A 15860-nucleotide genomic window follows, 5' to 3' on the forward strand; every position below is an offset into this window, starting at 1 on the left:
CAGACGTGCACAGACACACACACAGCTTGCACGCACGTAAACACACAGAACAAAGACTTGTGTGCTGTGCTGAGAGAGTGTGTATAGCAAGCATTAGCCTAGCACCTCTGCATCCCCAGTCTAGAGACTGGCGGCTCCATCTCGGTCTATTGTCTGTCAAGGCCTCCAGCCTCCTATCTTTCAGCACTATTATGTCCTTCCTTTCTCTCTCTGCTTATTTCCTCTGTCTCACTCTCCTCTCTATGTCTCTCCTCTATATGTCTATCCTCTCTGTCTGTCCCCTCTCTGTCTCTCCTCTCTATGCTAATGGGAGATGAGAGAGAGATAGGATGAGAGAGATGGTGTGTGTGGTTGCTAAGCAACGATTGATAACCAAATCCCCAAGCATCCCAGATGTGTTACCCTGCCCTGCCTCTGGGTCGGACTATCTGACTGGCTCCTCTGTTGTCCAACCAGACATGGACTCTGAGAGCCTAATAATTGGAACTAGATCACATAACACAGTCTGGCTGTCACCTGAAATACTGTATAATATATACAGTAGATTGGTCACATTGTTTTCTCAGCCCATTTTATTTTTAAATCTACCACCAATATTTTAGACAACCCATAGGCAAAACATATAGAGTAGGTGATTGTGTGATTGCATATTTACTGTAACCCCTGCTGTACATAATGCTTGTCTTGTTGGCATAATAACCAAAGGCTATGTAGGCCTAGCTTTTGGCACAACATCATTGGCTCGGTAGCCATTATGTCACTCATAGCGCTTGTAGAGGTAGGGAATCTTGTAAAACCCTTTAGATGGATCACGTTGTGAAGAATTTGATACTGTAAATCGCTATCTCATAACAGTCTGTTCAATGGTGCGATCAATAAGTTATCAGTCACCGCTGTCTTATGACAAGTCTGCTACCTGTCACTCACACTGTCGCTATGTCTCTCTCTGTCTGTCTGGGGGATTGATGATGATTGGTAAGGACTCCCCGATAAATTATTTTACATCAAACTGAGTAAAATATGGTGTGTGTGTGTGTGTGTGTGTGTGCGTGCGTGCGCGCGCGCGAAAGAGAGAGATGTCAACCCAATAGAACATCCCTGATAGGCTATGTATCTGTGACTACCATCACCCCAGACAGACAGAGAGAGAGAGAGGTACCAATCGGGTACCTGTTAGAGCGCTGATGCCAGTTGATCAGATTGTCGGTGGCGGGGCTGGGTTATCTCCGAGTGTGTGACACACACTACTGGCTTGGCGTGGACCATTCTACACACTCAAACACGCAGCTGGAGAGGGGCGTAGTGTATGAATGTGCGTGCGTGTGTTTGGACGGGGAGTTGGCGCCTGGCAATGGACACCTACAGAACACACGCCGTGTTGATTTTACTGTTATTATCATCGGATATTTGTCTGCCGTCGCAGTTTCCAACACAACTCATGTAAGTACTAATCTAATCCTTGCCTATAGCTTCTCAAATCCCAATTGTTGGTTGTGTGACTCTGTAAATGCAGGTGACTAATTGTGTGTGTATGTGTGTGTGTGTGTGTGTCATTCCTAACAATGAATAACTAAAACAATGGTATCTGAGGAAAAACTGTTATTACAAGCGGGTTAGACCAGTCTTGCGATTTAGCACCTTGCCATCTCCCCCGGTTTATTTGTTAACTTCTTGTTACATCGCTGCGCTATTATGTCTGGATTGTCTGGAGATGCAAAAGAGGCGGTAGGATGGGCACCGGTCCCGTTTCTCTCCTTATTTCAACCGTCTGCTTCTCCTACTCCTCACCGTGACATATCCAGTGTATTTATAGCCTCTGTGTGTGTCAGTGTGACTGTTAATGAGACATGTGTTACTTTCACTAGCAGTTTCCTGTGTGCTGTTCGCCTTCGTTTGAATATGTTATGTGATTAATGGCTATAATGCGCGCAGTGTCGCAGGTAAATTGTGGCTGTTGGCTGGCCAAGGGATAATGTCCTGTAAACTTGTTGAAACAACCTGGACTCAGGGACAGACTAATCTGTTTTCTTCCATTTAGTATGATATGTTACGTTTTCCATTCATTTGTGGATGTCCATCATCCATTTTGTATGATATGTTACGAATTACAATTCGAATGATATGTTAGGAATTGCAATTTGTACAATATGTTACGAATTTGCAATAGTTCTACATATTTTACGAATTCCAATTTGTTGTGGCTAACGTTAGCTGGGCTAGGGGTTAGGTTATAGGGTTAATCTTAAGCTTAGCTAACATGCTAAGTAGTTGCAAATGCTACTTTCTCATGAGAATTGAACATGCAACATTTGGTCATTGCTCATATCGACACCATCATCCCGGAAACCCTTGACCAACTCCAATTCGCATACCGCCCCAACAGATCCACAAATGACGCAATCTCAATCACACTCCAAACTGCCCTTTCCCACCTGGACAAAAGGAACACCTATGTGAGAATGCTATTTATTGATTAAAGCTCAGCGTTCATCACCATATTGCCCACAAAGCTCATCACTAAGCTAATGACCCTGGGACTAAACACCTCCCTCTGCAACTGGATCCTGGACTTCCTTACTGGCCGTCCCCAGGTGGTAAGGGTAGGCAACCACACATCTGCCACTGGGACCCCTCAGGGGTGCATGCTTAGTCCCCTCCTGTACTCCCTGTTCACCCACGACTGCGTGGCCAAGCACGACTCCAACACCATCATTATTAAGTTTGCTGACGACATAATGGTGGTAGTCATGATCACCAACAACGATAAGACAGCCTAGGAGGTCAAACTCCTGTGCTATCTCCACCTGCTTCCATGGCAGGGTCTTGTCCCCTGCCATTACCTCCTCCCAGGTCCAGGGTGTCCTCCACTCATCTTTCACCCGGGCCCAGGATGTCCGCTCCTCATTCACACGCTGCTTGGTCCTTATTTGGTGGGTTATTCTGTCACGTTCGTCATATTGATGAGACTAAGGCGCAGCGTGATATGAATACATACTTCCTTTAATAAAGAAAGAACACGAAACAATCAAATAAAATAACAAAACGAACGTGACGCTATATAAACCGAGTGCTGACAGGCAACTACACATAGACAATAACCCACAAAACCAAATTGGAAAATGGCAACCTAAATAGGATCCCCAATCAGAGACAACGATAAACAGCTGCCTCTGATTGGGAACCAATTCAGGCCACCATTGACCTACATTCCCTAGACATACAAAAAACCCATAGATATACATAAACCCTAGACAGGACAAAAACACACATACCCACTCTCGTCACACCCTGACCTGACCAAAATAATACATAAAACATAGATAACTAAGGTCATCCGACCGTAAGGTGCTACAGATGGTAGTGCGTACGGCCCTGTACGTCACTGGGGCCAAGCTGGGGCCTATACTAGGCGGCATCAGAGGAATCCCAAACAATTGTCAGACTCCAGTCACCCAAGTCATAGACTGTTGTCTCTGCTACCTCACGGCAAGCAGTATCGGAGCGCCAAGTCTGGGTCCAAAAGGCTCCTTAACAGCTTCAACCCCCAAGCCATAATAAGACTGGTGAACAATTCATCAAAAGCCAACCAGACTATTTACGTTGACACCGGACTATTTACACAGGACTATTTACGTTGACACCGGACTATTTACACAGGACTATTTACGTTGACACCGGACTATTTACACCGGACTATTTACACAGGACTATTTACGTTGACACCGGACTATTTACACAGGACTATTTACACAGGACTATTTACACAGGACTATTTACGTTGACACCGGACTATTTACGTTGACACCGGACTATTTACACAGGACTATTTACACAGGACTATTTACGTTGACACCAGACTATTTACACAGGACTATTTACACAGGACTATTCACGTTGACACCGGACTATTTACACAGGACTATTTACACAGGACTATTTACACAGGACTATTTACACAGGACTATTTATGCAGGACTATTTACACAGGACTATTTACACAGGACTATTTACACAGGACTATTTACGTTGACACCGGACTATTTACACAGGACTATTTACGTTGACACCGGACTATTTACACAGGACTATTTACGTTGACACCGGACCATTTACACAGGACTATTTACACAGGACTATTTACACAGGACTATTTACGTTGACACCGGCCTATTTACACAGGACTATTTACACAGGACTATTTACACAGGACTATTTACGTTGACACCGGACTATTTACACAGGACTATTTACACAGGACTATTTACACAGGACTATTTACGTTGACACCGGACTATTTACACAGGACTATTTACACAGGACTATTTACGTTGACACCGGACTATTTACACAGGACTATTTACACAGGACTATTTACACAGGACTATTTACACAGGACTATTTACGTTGACACCGGACTATTTACACAGGACTATTTACACAGGACTATTTACACAGGACTATTTACGTTGACACCGGACTATTTACACAGGACTATTTACACAGGACTATTTACGTTGACACCGGACTATTTACACAGGACTATTTACACAGGACTATTTACACAGGACTATTTACACAGGACTATTTACGTTGACACCGGACTATTTACACAGGACTATTTACACAGGACTATTTACGTTGACACTGGACTATTTACACAGGACTATTTACACAGGACTATTTACACAGGACTATTTACACAGGACTTTTTACGTTGACACCGGACTATTTACACAGGACTATTTACGTTGACACCGGACTATTTACACAGGACTATTTACACAGGACTATTTACACAGGACTATTTACGTCGACACCGGACTATTTACACAGGACTATTTACACAGGACTATTTACACAGGACTATTTACGCAGGACTATTTACACAGGACTATTTACACAGGACTATTTACACAGGACTATTCACATTGACCCCGTATTCTATTTTTATTTTAAAAATTCAGAGTTCTAAACTTAACCTTAAATACAAATTCTGAGGTGAGACTGAGAGCTGATTGCATAGTAAACCCCAAGGCATTATTAACTAAAATAGTTCTAATAAATTTAACTCAAAGTCAATGAAAAGTCATTTTTTACTTATAATATGGAACTTACTCAAAACTAAATGAGATGTTAGTAGTACATTTTCCAAGTTTTCCAGAAATCACAGTTGGAAGATTCCTGGAAATCGTCCAATCAGGATTTTTTTTTATCTGGAATTACTGCAATTTTGCTATGACTCAGAATAAGGCTTTATGATATATAGAATTATTGTCATAAATAAATTATAGTTATACCATCCACCTAGGAACTCACTTGGTGAAGGCTCAAATCTCAAATCTCTACCCCCTACAGCAGTGGTCACCAACCGTGACTGCTCAATCTCCAAGGAATTCGTAGTCGATCTCCAAACATTTCTGTAAAAAACCCAACGATACAGCCTTGTGTTACTCTTTTGATTCATGCTGTTGGCGGAAGGTGCACTTGATTCAGCAGCCCTAGCGCCGGGAAGGCAAAGTGTTTAATTTGGAATCATTTCATCTGTCTGAAGTTAAAACCCTGCCTACAGGGCAGAGCCAGAGCGCAAATCAAGTTCACCAATAGGCCTACTGTTGTAGCCAATCAGAAAGCTCAGATCACCGTGTCTGCACAGTTTTCTCGAACCATAGACTGTAAAAAGAAGGTTGGAAACAGCAAAGTTGATACTGTGAGATTACAAAACGTTTAAAACCATAACTAAAGAGAGACTTAACGAATACAGCAAAGAGCTGCTGTTTTTATGAGTGAGTTTAAGTTGTTATTCAGCACTAGTGTCAACACTTTGTTCAATATTTTTACAAGCCATAAAATGTGTGTTCTCCCTACTTCCCCTCACACTACAACCAGCACTGCAGCTGCAATGAATGAGTAGAGCAAAGTTTTCCCATAAGCTTGCCGTATTATTAGCATCTTTTGTCTTTTTTAATATCAAGGAATATTTAACTTTCTCTGATCATAGGATAACAACATGAATTGGTGCTTGAGGCAGAAATAATGCAGTGCGACTTGAGTTTCGCCATCAGCTGGAAGACTGTGTCTCCTTTTCTCAGCGGAGGAAGGGAGAGCGGAAGGATGGTGAGTCGGGTGAGAGGCAGTCTCGCCAATGTTCCCTCCCCTCAGACTGACCATCAGATGCAGGTCATCAGTCCAGTAAAAAATAAATGATGCTGTAATTGTTATGCACACTCAGCTGTGACTCACAAGTAATACAACAAATGATCTATTACCAGTGTGATCATATACCTACATTTTTAAAATATAATTTCAAAATGGTCTGAGAAGAACAACATTGACAGGGCAAATCAAGCATAGCCAATTTACAGTGGTAATGTATTGGGCCTACTGCACAAACCTCATTGTTGTAGAGCTGTTGGTTAAGGTTGCATAGGCTTATGTTTTTTGAGTAATGATGGCACATTGGTGTTTACAGTGTACCATGTAACATATCATAATAATTTGAGTGTCCTGGATTTACACTTACTATGTTACGTCTAGTGCAGTGGTTCTTAACCTGGGTTTGATCGAACCCCAGGGGTTCGGTGAGTCAGTCTCAGGGGTTCGGCGGAGGTCAAGACACACATCCGACTCATGATTTGTGATGACACGCCCCGCTTGGCCATCATTGGCTGCAGGTGATCACGCTACATCGCTTGGACTATCTGTGCTGCAGGCAATTTGGTGCGCTCAGTAGTCGACTTGTGACTGTCGTGATGGTACGTCTTGTGATTTCTTTCTTAATATTTTAATCCCTTCATACTTACTATGTCGAGCGAAAAAAGAAAGTGGTCGAACGAATATGTACAATATGGATTCACATGTATAACGGAACGTGATGGGAGTCAGCGTCCTAACTGCATGATTTGCAATGCCAAGTTGAGCAATTCTAGTCTAGCACCGGCAAAACTAAGAGAACACTTCTTTAAGCTGCATGAAGATGGAAAATACAAGAACACAACGCTCGCTGAATTCAAGGTGAAGAGAGACAGATTCGATGAAAAGGCTACTCTGCCTGTTCTCGGCTTTGAACCCATCAACAAACCGATCCTCACAGCCTCGTAAGAAGTTGCTTACCTGATCGCAAAGCAGGGCTAACCACACACCATTGGTGAAACACTCATAAAACCAGCTGTGTTGAAGATGGCGAATATCATGTTGAGAAAAGAGGCTGAAGTTAAGTTATCCCAAATTCCTCTTTCAAATGACACCATCAGCGACAGAATAGAGGACATGAGCAAAGACATCTTGGCTCAAGTAGTTGCAGATCTGCTTTCAAGCCCGGCAAAATTCAGCCTTCAACTCGACGAGACCACAGACGTTTCCAATCTAAGCCAGCTTGCTGTATTCGTGCGCTATGTGAAAGACGACGAGATAAAGGAAGATTTGTTTTATTTTGTAAGCCTCTTACAACAACAACTAAGGCAGCCGATGTGAAGAAACTTGTGGATGACTTCTTCAAAGACAACAATCTTTCGTGGGATATGGTTTCTGCAGTTTGTTCGGACTGAGCTCCAGTCATGCTGGGAAGAAAGTCTGGTTTTGGTGCGCTAGTGAAAGCCGGTGCACCACACATCATTGTTACGCATTGTATTCTGCACAGGCATGCGTTGGCAACAAAAACCTTGCTTCCAAAACTGGCAGAAGTATTAAAGATTGTAGTGGAATGCATGAACTATGTGCGAACTAGTGCTCTGAGGCACCGCATCTTCAGTGAGCTGTGTAAAGAAATGGGATCTGAATTTGAGGTACTTCTGTACCATTCTAACGTTCGGTGGTTATCCCGGGGACAGGTGCTGAATCGTGTTTTTGCCGTGCGTGTGGAATTAGCCCTGTTTTTGCAAGAGCACCAACATTGTCATGCAGATTGCTTCAAAAATTCTGAGTTCATTCTCATTTTAGCGTACATGGCTGATATCTTCGCAGCTCTCAATCATCTCAATCAAAAGATGCAGGGCGGTGGAGTCAACATCATCGACGACTGTGTAAGTAAGATCGAAGATGTATCTGGAATCGGAGACATTTCTGTATCCGCGGAACTGAAGCAAGCAATTGCCACGCACTTAGATGAGCTTGCAAAGTCTCTCGACGGATACTTCCCTACAAGAGAGTCATATCCAGCATGGGTGAGACAGCCGTTCACGTTTAGTGTTGAGACAACAGATGTCAATGATGAATACCTCGATGAAATCATTGAAATTCAGCAGAGCCAGGTTCAACAGCAACTCTTCAGAACAACAACGCTTTCAACGTTTTGGTGTCAACAAATGGTAACGTACCCTGTTATTGCTAAGAAAGCTGTGGAGATTTTCAAACCGTTTGTTACAACATATCTTGCGAGCAATCCTTTTCGAGGATGCTGGACATAAAAACGAAGAAAAGGAACAGACTTTGTTGCAAAAATGACATGAGAGTGGCACTTGCCAAGGTGAAGCCGCACATTTCTGAACTGGTCTCTGAAAGGCAACAGCAGAAGTCACACTGATTTGCAGTAAATATTCATTATAATGTTTTTGTTTTTGTGTGAAAATCATGTTTTGATGATTTTGTTCTTTGAACACAGTGATGTTGATGCACGGTTCATTTTCTGCACCAGTAAAATATATACTGTACCTGTGTTTTGAATTTGAAAAAATCATATTTTATTTCTCCAATTAAGAAGGGTTCGGTGAATGCGCATATGAAACTGGTGGGGTTCAGTACCTCCAACAAGGTTAAGAACCACTGGTCTAGTGTCTGAGACCAGACTGGTTGAAAAGGGGAGGTAGAGCTTAATTAAAGCTGCCGTATGTTACTTTTTGGGTGAGCTGACCAAATTCACATAGACATGTGGGTTATAGATTTGTCATTCTCATTGAATGCAAGTCTAAGTAGCGATAGATCTGTTTGATGTGCGCTATTTCTATGCTTCCCATTCTTTAATTTCGCTTTTGCATCTATTACTATCTGGTTGTGTACACCAGCTTCAAACATCTGAAAATCCTATATTTTTGTTTATGAAAAACATATTTCACAGTTTAGATGGGAGAATGATTATATACACTATACTTGCTTGTTATGTCACATAAACTGAAATTCGGCGAACTATTCAAATTTTTGCATCCAGGAAATGGTGGAGCGATTTCGGCATAGTGCATCTTTAAGACTTACTGTGGAATATATGACATAATGATATCATACTGTTAGCTTATGATATACTGTGACTCCCAAAGGTCCTAAAGGTTAAAACAGTGAAACACAGAATATGTATTTTCATGGGTTTATTACAGAGATCATACAGTTTATGGTTTATTACTATGTCATATTAGATTATATGTCCTGGTCTAACACAATAAGTGTTGCTTTGGGAAAATGGGAAGAAAAGATTAATGCTCTGTACCCTAATGATCTCCCAGTGTTAAAGAGCTGATAATTGAAGGTAACAGCAGACATTATGTGTGTGTACTCAGTTAGCTTCACTCCACCCAGCAGTTACTCTGGGGATGTAGGATGCGACACAAGGAGCGGTATCTAGCGATTACAGGCAGGTAGCCTAGTGGTTACAGGCAGGTATCCTAGTGGTTACAGGCAGGTATCCTAGTGGTTACAGGCAGGTATCCTAGTGGTTACAGGCAGGTATCCTAGTGGTTACAGGCAGGTAGCCTAGTGGTTACAGGCAGGTAGCCTAGTGGTTACAGGCAGGTATCCTAGTGGTTACAGGCAGGTATCCTAGTGGTTACAGGCAGGTATCCTAGTGGTTACAGGCAGGTATCCTAGTGGTTGCAGGCAGGTAGCCTAGTGGTTACAGGCAGGTAGCCTAGTGGTTACAGGCAGGTATCCTAGCGATTACAGGCAGGTAGTCTAGCGATTACAGGCATGTAGTCTAGTGGTTACAGGCAGGTAGCCTAGTGGTTACAGGCAGGTATCCTAGTGGTTACAGGCAGGTAGCCTAGTGGTTACAGGCAGGTATCCTAGTGGTTACAGACAGGTATCCTAGTGGTTACAGGCAGGTATCCTAGTGGTTACAGGCAGGTAGCCTAGTGGTTACAGGCAGGTATCCTAGTGGTTACAGGCAGATATCCTAGCGATTAGAGGCAGGTAGTCTAGCGATTACAGGCAGGTAGTCTAGTGGTTACAGGCAGGTAGCCTAGTGGTTACAGGCAGGTATCCTAGTGGTTACAGGCAGGTAGCCTAGTGGTTACAGGCAGGTATCCTAGTGGTTACACGCAGGTATCCTAGTGGTTACAGGCAGGTATCCTAGCGATTACACACAGGTAGCCTAGCGGTTACAGGCAGGTAGCCTAGCGGTTACACACAGGTAGCCTAGCAGTTACACACAGGTAGTCTAGCGGTTACACGCAGGTAGTCTAGCGGTTACAGGCAGGTATTCTAGCGGTTACATGCAGGTAGTCTAGTGGTTCCAGGCAGGTAGCCTAGTGGTTACACACAGGTAGTCTAGTGGTTACAGGCAGGTAGCCTAGTGGTTACACACAGGTAGTCTAGCGGTTACAGGCAGGTAGCCTAGCGGTAGCCTAGCGGTTACAGGCAGGTAGTCTAGTGGTTACAGGCAGGTAGTAGAGAGTTAAGAGAGTTGGGCCAGTAATCGAAAGGTTGGTGTTTGAATCCCAGAGCTGCCTAGGTGAAAAATCTGTCCGTGCCCTTGAGCAAGGCACTTAACGCTAATTGCTCCAGGGTCGCTGTCAATAATATCTGATCCCTGACTCTGACATCACTCTCTCAGGGTGTCTCAGGGGGAATGGGATATGCAACAAAATAAACTTTCCAATTCACATGTGTATAATACAGAATTGTACATATGTGAAATAGGACACATTTAAGCACCCACCTACTTATTATTTTTACTATTATTATTATCTGTGGCAGGTTGGGTAAATGCCAGTCCCAAACATTAAACTGCAATCTTTTTCTACCTTTGTCTTTCGATCTGGTGACTAAATTGGTATAGTTGCATACAGAGGTTGGGATTTGTAGATTGTTGTCTCTTCTGTCTTGCAGAACAGCTTGTTTTTCCATGGTCATTTGTAAGCAGGAATCTATCGAATCACACAATCCCCACTGTATTGAAGACATTTCAGTTCTTTAAAAGTATTGTCCCGCGAGTTGATGCCTGTGTTGTCAGACTGTGTCTGTCTCTATAATGATGTGTAATTAGTCCATAGTTCAACACAGCATTCCGCTGACACACTCAGTATGGATACACTCATTACCCCCCCTCCCCCACTCTCTCTCTCTCTCTCTCGCTCTCTCTCGCTCTCTCTCAATCTCTCTCTCTCTCTCTCTCTCTCTCTCTCTCTCTCTCTCTCTCTTTCTATCGCTGTGTGTGTGGAACAATTTAGGGCAGTATCTGACCCAGTTGCTGTGTGTGTGTATTGGTAATTATTCTGTGCTGACTTTAGAAGTTACAGTAGTTATATCTCTATGACCAGAGCAGAGCACCCCTGCCAACTCTGACAAACTGCACTGTCTATACATTAATGGAGCAGAGCTGGGTCTGGATTGGTCAGTTTGACCGATATGCACTTGTACATGTAGGGTTGATTTGGAGATGATCAACAATACAAATAGAACAACTCATGCATACAGAACTTACACAGTCGTACTTTTAATGTTTCTGGAAATGTTGAGGCCACATGAAAGCTGAGAGGTAAAACCTTACCACTACTTAGTAGCTCCTCTCTCTCAATTCAATTCAATTCAAGGGGCTTTATTGGCATGAGAAACATATGTTTACATTGCCAAAGCAAGTGAAGTGGATAAACAAAAGTGAAATAAACAATAAAAGTGAACAGTAAATATTACACTCACACAAGTTCCAAAATAATAGAGACATTTCAAAGTCATTTTATGTATATATACAGTGTTGTAACGATGTGCAAATAGTTAAAGTACAAAAGGGAAAATAAATCAACATAAACATAAATATGGGTTGTATTTACAATGGTGTTTGTTCTTCACTGGTTGCCCTTTTCTTGTTGCAGCAGGTAACAAATATTGCTGCTGTGATTGCACACTGTGGTATTTCACCCAGTAGATATGGGAGTTTATCAAAATTGGATTTGTTTTCAAATTATTTGTGGATCTGTGTAATCTGAGGGAAATATGTGTCTCTAATATGGCCTACGGCGACCTTTCTCAATAGCAAGGCTATGCTCACTGAGTCTGTACATAGTCAAAGCTTTCCTAAATTTTGGGTCAGTCACAGTAGTCAGTTATTCTGACAATGTGTACTTTCTGTTAATAGACAAATTGCATTCTAGTTTGTTTTTTCAAAAATTATTTCCAAAGTGTCAAGTAATTGTCTTGTTTTCTCATTTTTTGGTTGGTTCTAATTGTGTTGCTGTCCTGGGGCTCTGTGGGGTCTGTTTGTGTTTGTGAACAGAGACCCAGGACCAGCTTGCTTAGGGGACTCTTCTCCAGGTTCATCTCTCTGTAGGTGATGGCTTTGTTATTGAAGGTTTGGGAATCGCTCCCTTTTAGGTGGTTGTAGAATTTAACGTCTATTTACCTGGATTTTGATAATTAGCGGGTATCGGCCTAATTCTGCTCTACTGCATTATTTGGTGTTTTACGTTGTAAACAAAGGATATTTTTGCCATTCAGAGTCTCAATTTAGTGTTTGCGTTATGTTTGTGTTACAGCGTGTACTGGAGGTAGACCTGAGGTAAGGCTGATCGAGACCCCCAGACGTTCCATGAACGCTTTCCAAACTCTTGACGTGAACTGGGGACCCCGATCCGACGGGGCTGGTTTTCTTTTTGTAATCCGTGATTGACTGTAGACCCTGCCACATACCTCTTGTGTCTGAGCCATTGAATTGCAACTCTACTTTGTCTCTAAACTGACGCTTAGCTTGTTTGATTGCCTTGCAGAGGGAATAGCTACACTGTTTCTATTCGGTCATGTTTCCGGTCACCTTGCCCTGGTTAAAAGCAGTGGTTTGCGCTTTCTGTTTCGCGCGAATGCTGCCATCAATCCACAGTTTCTGATTTGGGAATGTTTTAATCGTTGCTGTGGGTATGACATCGCCGATGCACTTTCTAATGAACTCGCTCACCGAATCAGCGTATTTGTCAATGTTGTTGTAGTCCTCTGCCTGAATTGGAAGAGCCTTTCCCCCGCCGCTCTACCTTCAGGTGGATGGTCGAAGACGGCCCGGAAGCGACGGGTGAACTTCTCGACGTGGTCCAACGTCATGTCTCTTCTCTCCACACGGCATTTGCCCACTCCAGCGCTCCTCCCGTGAGGCAGGAGACAAGGGTGGCCACTCTCTCCCTTCCCGAGGGAGCTGGGTGCACAGTGGCCAGGCAGAGGTCCAGTTGTAACAAGAATCCCTGGCACTGTGCTGCCGCTCCATCATACTCCCTGGGAAGGGAGAGACGCATCCCACTGGAATTCTCTCCAGATGGGACTGGTGGAGACAACCCCGGTTGTGGTGGTCGAGGCACTGGAGAGACTTCCTGTCTCTCCCAGTGGTCCATGGTCTGGACAACGCAATCCATGGCACCAAGATGATGTAACATGGCCGAATGTTCCTGGACTCTCTCCCCGACTCCTCTAACCTGGGTACCTGCTCCTGCTGACTCCATTAGAGGTGTGTAATTCTGTTATGGCGTGTACTGGAGGCGAAGTCAGGTGCAGAGTATAGTTAACAGGCGCTCATTTATTTTCCATTCCAAAACGAGAGCACTACAATAATCAAACGCGCTCAAAACACGGAACATAAATCAAATCCAGCGCATGAATCAAACAACACATAACATGAAACAATTACACACAAATACATGATGGGAAACAGAGGGTTAAATACAAGTAGATTGATTGGGGAAATTAAAACCAGGTGTGAATGGAACAAGACAAGACCAAGACCAATGACCGGCGCCCGAACAAGGAGAGGTGGAAGTCGTGACAGTTTGTCACATTTTGTGAATTCTTGGTTGGTATGCGGACCCCAGACCTCACAACCATAAAGGGCTCAGGTAGTGCAGGTCATCCAGGATGGCACATCAATGCGAGCTGTGGCAAGAAGGTTTGCTGTGTCTGTCAGCGTAGTATCCAGAGCATGGAGGCGCTACCAGAAGACAGGCCAGTACATCAGGAGACGTGGAGGAGGCCGTAGGAGGGCAACAACCCAGCAGCAGGACCACTACCTCCGCCTTTGTGCAAGGAGGAGCAGGAGGAGCACTGCCAGAGCCCTGCAAAATAACCTCCAGCAGGCCACAAATGTGCATGTGTCTGCTCAAATGGTCAGAAACAGCCTCCATGAGGGAGGTATGAGGGCCGGACGTCCACAGGTGGGGGTTGTGCTTACAGCCCAACACCGTGCAGGACTTTTGGCATTTGCCAGAGAACACCAAGATTGGCAAATTCGCCACTGGCGCCCTGTGCTCTTTACAGATGAAAGCAGGTTCACACTGAGCACGTGACAAACGTGACAGAGTCTAGAGACGGCGTGGAGAACGTTCTGCTGCCTGCAACATCCTCCAGCATGACCGGTTTTGCGGTGGGTCAGTCATGGTGTGGGGTGGCATTTCTTTGGGGGGCCGCACAGCCCTCCATGTGCTCGCCAGAGGTAGCCTGACTGCCATTAGGTACCGAGATGAGATCCTCAGACCCTTTGTGAGACCATATGCTGGTGCGGTTGGCCCTGGGTTCCTCCTAATGCAAGACAATGTGGCTGGAGTGTATCAGCAGTTCCTGCAAGAGGAAGGCACTGATGCTATGGACTGGCCCGCCCGTTCCCCAGACCTGAATCCAATTGAGCACATCTGGGACATCATGTCTCGCTCCATCCACCAACGCCACATTGCACCACAGACTGTCCAGGAGTCAGGAGACCATCCGCCACCTCATCAGGAGCATGCCCAGGCATTGTAGGGAGGTCATACAGGCACGTGGAGGCCACACACACTACTGAGCCTCATTTTGACTTGTTTTAACGACATTACATCAAAGTTGGATCAGCCTGTAGTGTGGTTTTCCACTTTAATTTTGAGTGTGACTCCAAATCCAGACCTCCATGGGTTGATAAATTTGATTTCCATTGATAATTGTTGTGTGATTTTGTTGTCAGCACATTCAACTATGTAAAGAAAAAAGTATTTAATAAGAACATTTCATTCATTCAGATCTAGGATGTGTTATTTTAGTGTTCCCTTTATTTTCTTTGAGTAGTGTATATACAGTATATTGAAGAGGTTGGGGCTCAAGCTGCATCCCTCTCTCACCTCACAGCCCTGTGGAAAGAAATGTGTGTGTCATTGGTTCGAAATATTGGGGAAGATGCCTGAGTTGAGGATGGTGTTGGAGAGTTTAAGCCAATAGGAATTTGTGGTCTGTATATTTTTTCATTTCATTTAAGATACCATCAACACCACATACCTTTTTTGGTTGGAGGGTTTGTATTTTGTCCTGTAGTTCATTCAATGTAATTGGAGAATCCCGTGGGTTCTGGTAGTCTTTAATAGCTGATTCTAAGATTTGTCATTAATCATGTGTATGTTTTTGCTGTTTGTTCTTTGTTATTGAGCCAAAAAGATTAGAAAAGAGGTTTATCCATACATCTCCGTTTTGAATAAATAACACTTTGTGTTGTTGTTAGTTTAGAGTTTTCCAATTTTCTCAGAAGTGATTAGATTCTATGGGTTCTTCAATTACATTGAGCTGATTTCTGACGTGCTGTTCCTTTCTTTTCCGTAGTGTATTTCTGTATTGTTTTAGTGATTCACCATAGTGAAGCCAGATTTTCTGGGTCTCTATGTTTTTGGTTCGATAGGTTTCTCCATTCCTTTCTTTTTTTTGCATTCTTCATCAAACCATCATTTTCTTAG

At 43.5% G+C, this 15860-nt stretch overlaps 2 protein-coding genes across 6 annotated transcripts in view; one reads left to right on the plus strand and one right to left on the minus strand.

The window, feature by feature from the left end:
* The window catches only part of LOC110496093 (metabotropic glutamate receptor 3), a 918426-nt gene that overhangs the window by 652307 nt on the left and 250259 nt on the right, over positions 1-15860 (minus strand). The window lies entirely within an intron of this gene.
* The window catches only part of LOC110501950 (voltage-dependent calcium channel subunit alpha-2/delta-1), a 106361-nt gene that overhangs the window by 3991 nt on the left and 86510 nt on the right, over positions 1-15860 (plus strand). For 3 of the 5 annotated variants that reach the window (XM_036955525.2, XM_036955534.2, XM_036955529.2), the window contains exon 1: positions 1054-1440. The exons of 1 other annotated variant lie outside the window; for it this stretch is intronic. In XM_036955525.2, coding sequence (XP_036811420.2) covers positions 1307-1440 — 134 coding nt within the window. In that variant the 5' untranslated portion in view covers positions 1054-1306. Of the gene's footprint in view, positions 1-1053; positions 1441-15860 lie in introns of those variants that run through there. One more of the 5 variants, XM_036955538.2, reaches the window with a different exon arrangement.

Source organism: Oncorhynchus mykiss, chromosome 2 (assembly GCF_057628025.1).
Source record: "Oncorhynchus mykiss isolate SJ-2025 chromosome 2, ASM5762802v1, whole genome shotgun sequence".
Taxonomy (NCBI): domain Eukaryota; kingdom Metazoa; phylum Chordata; class Actinopteri; order Salmoniformes; family Salmonidae; genus Oncorhynchus; species Oncorhynchus mykiss.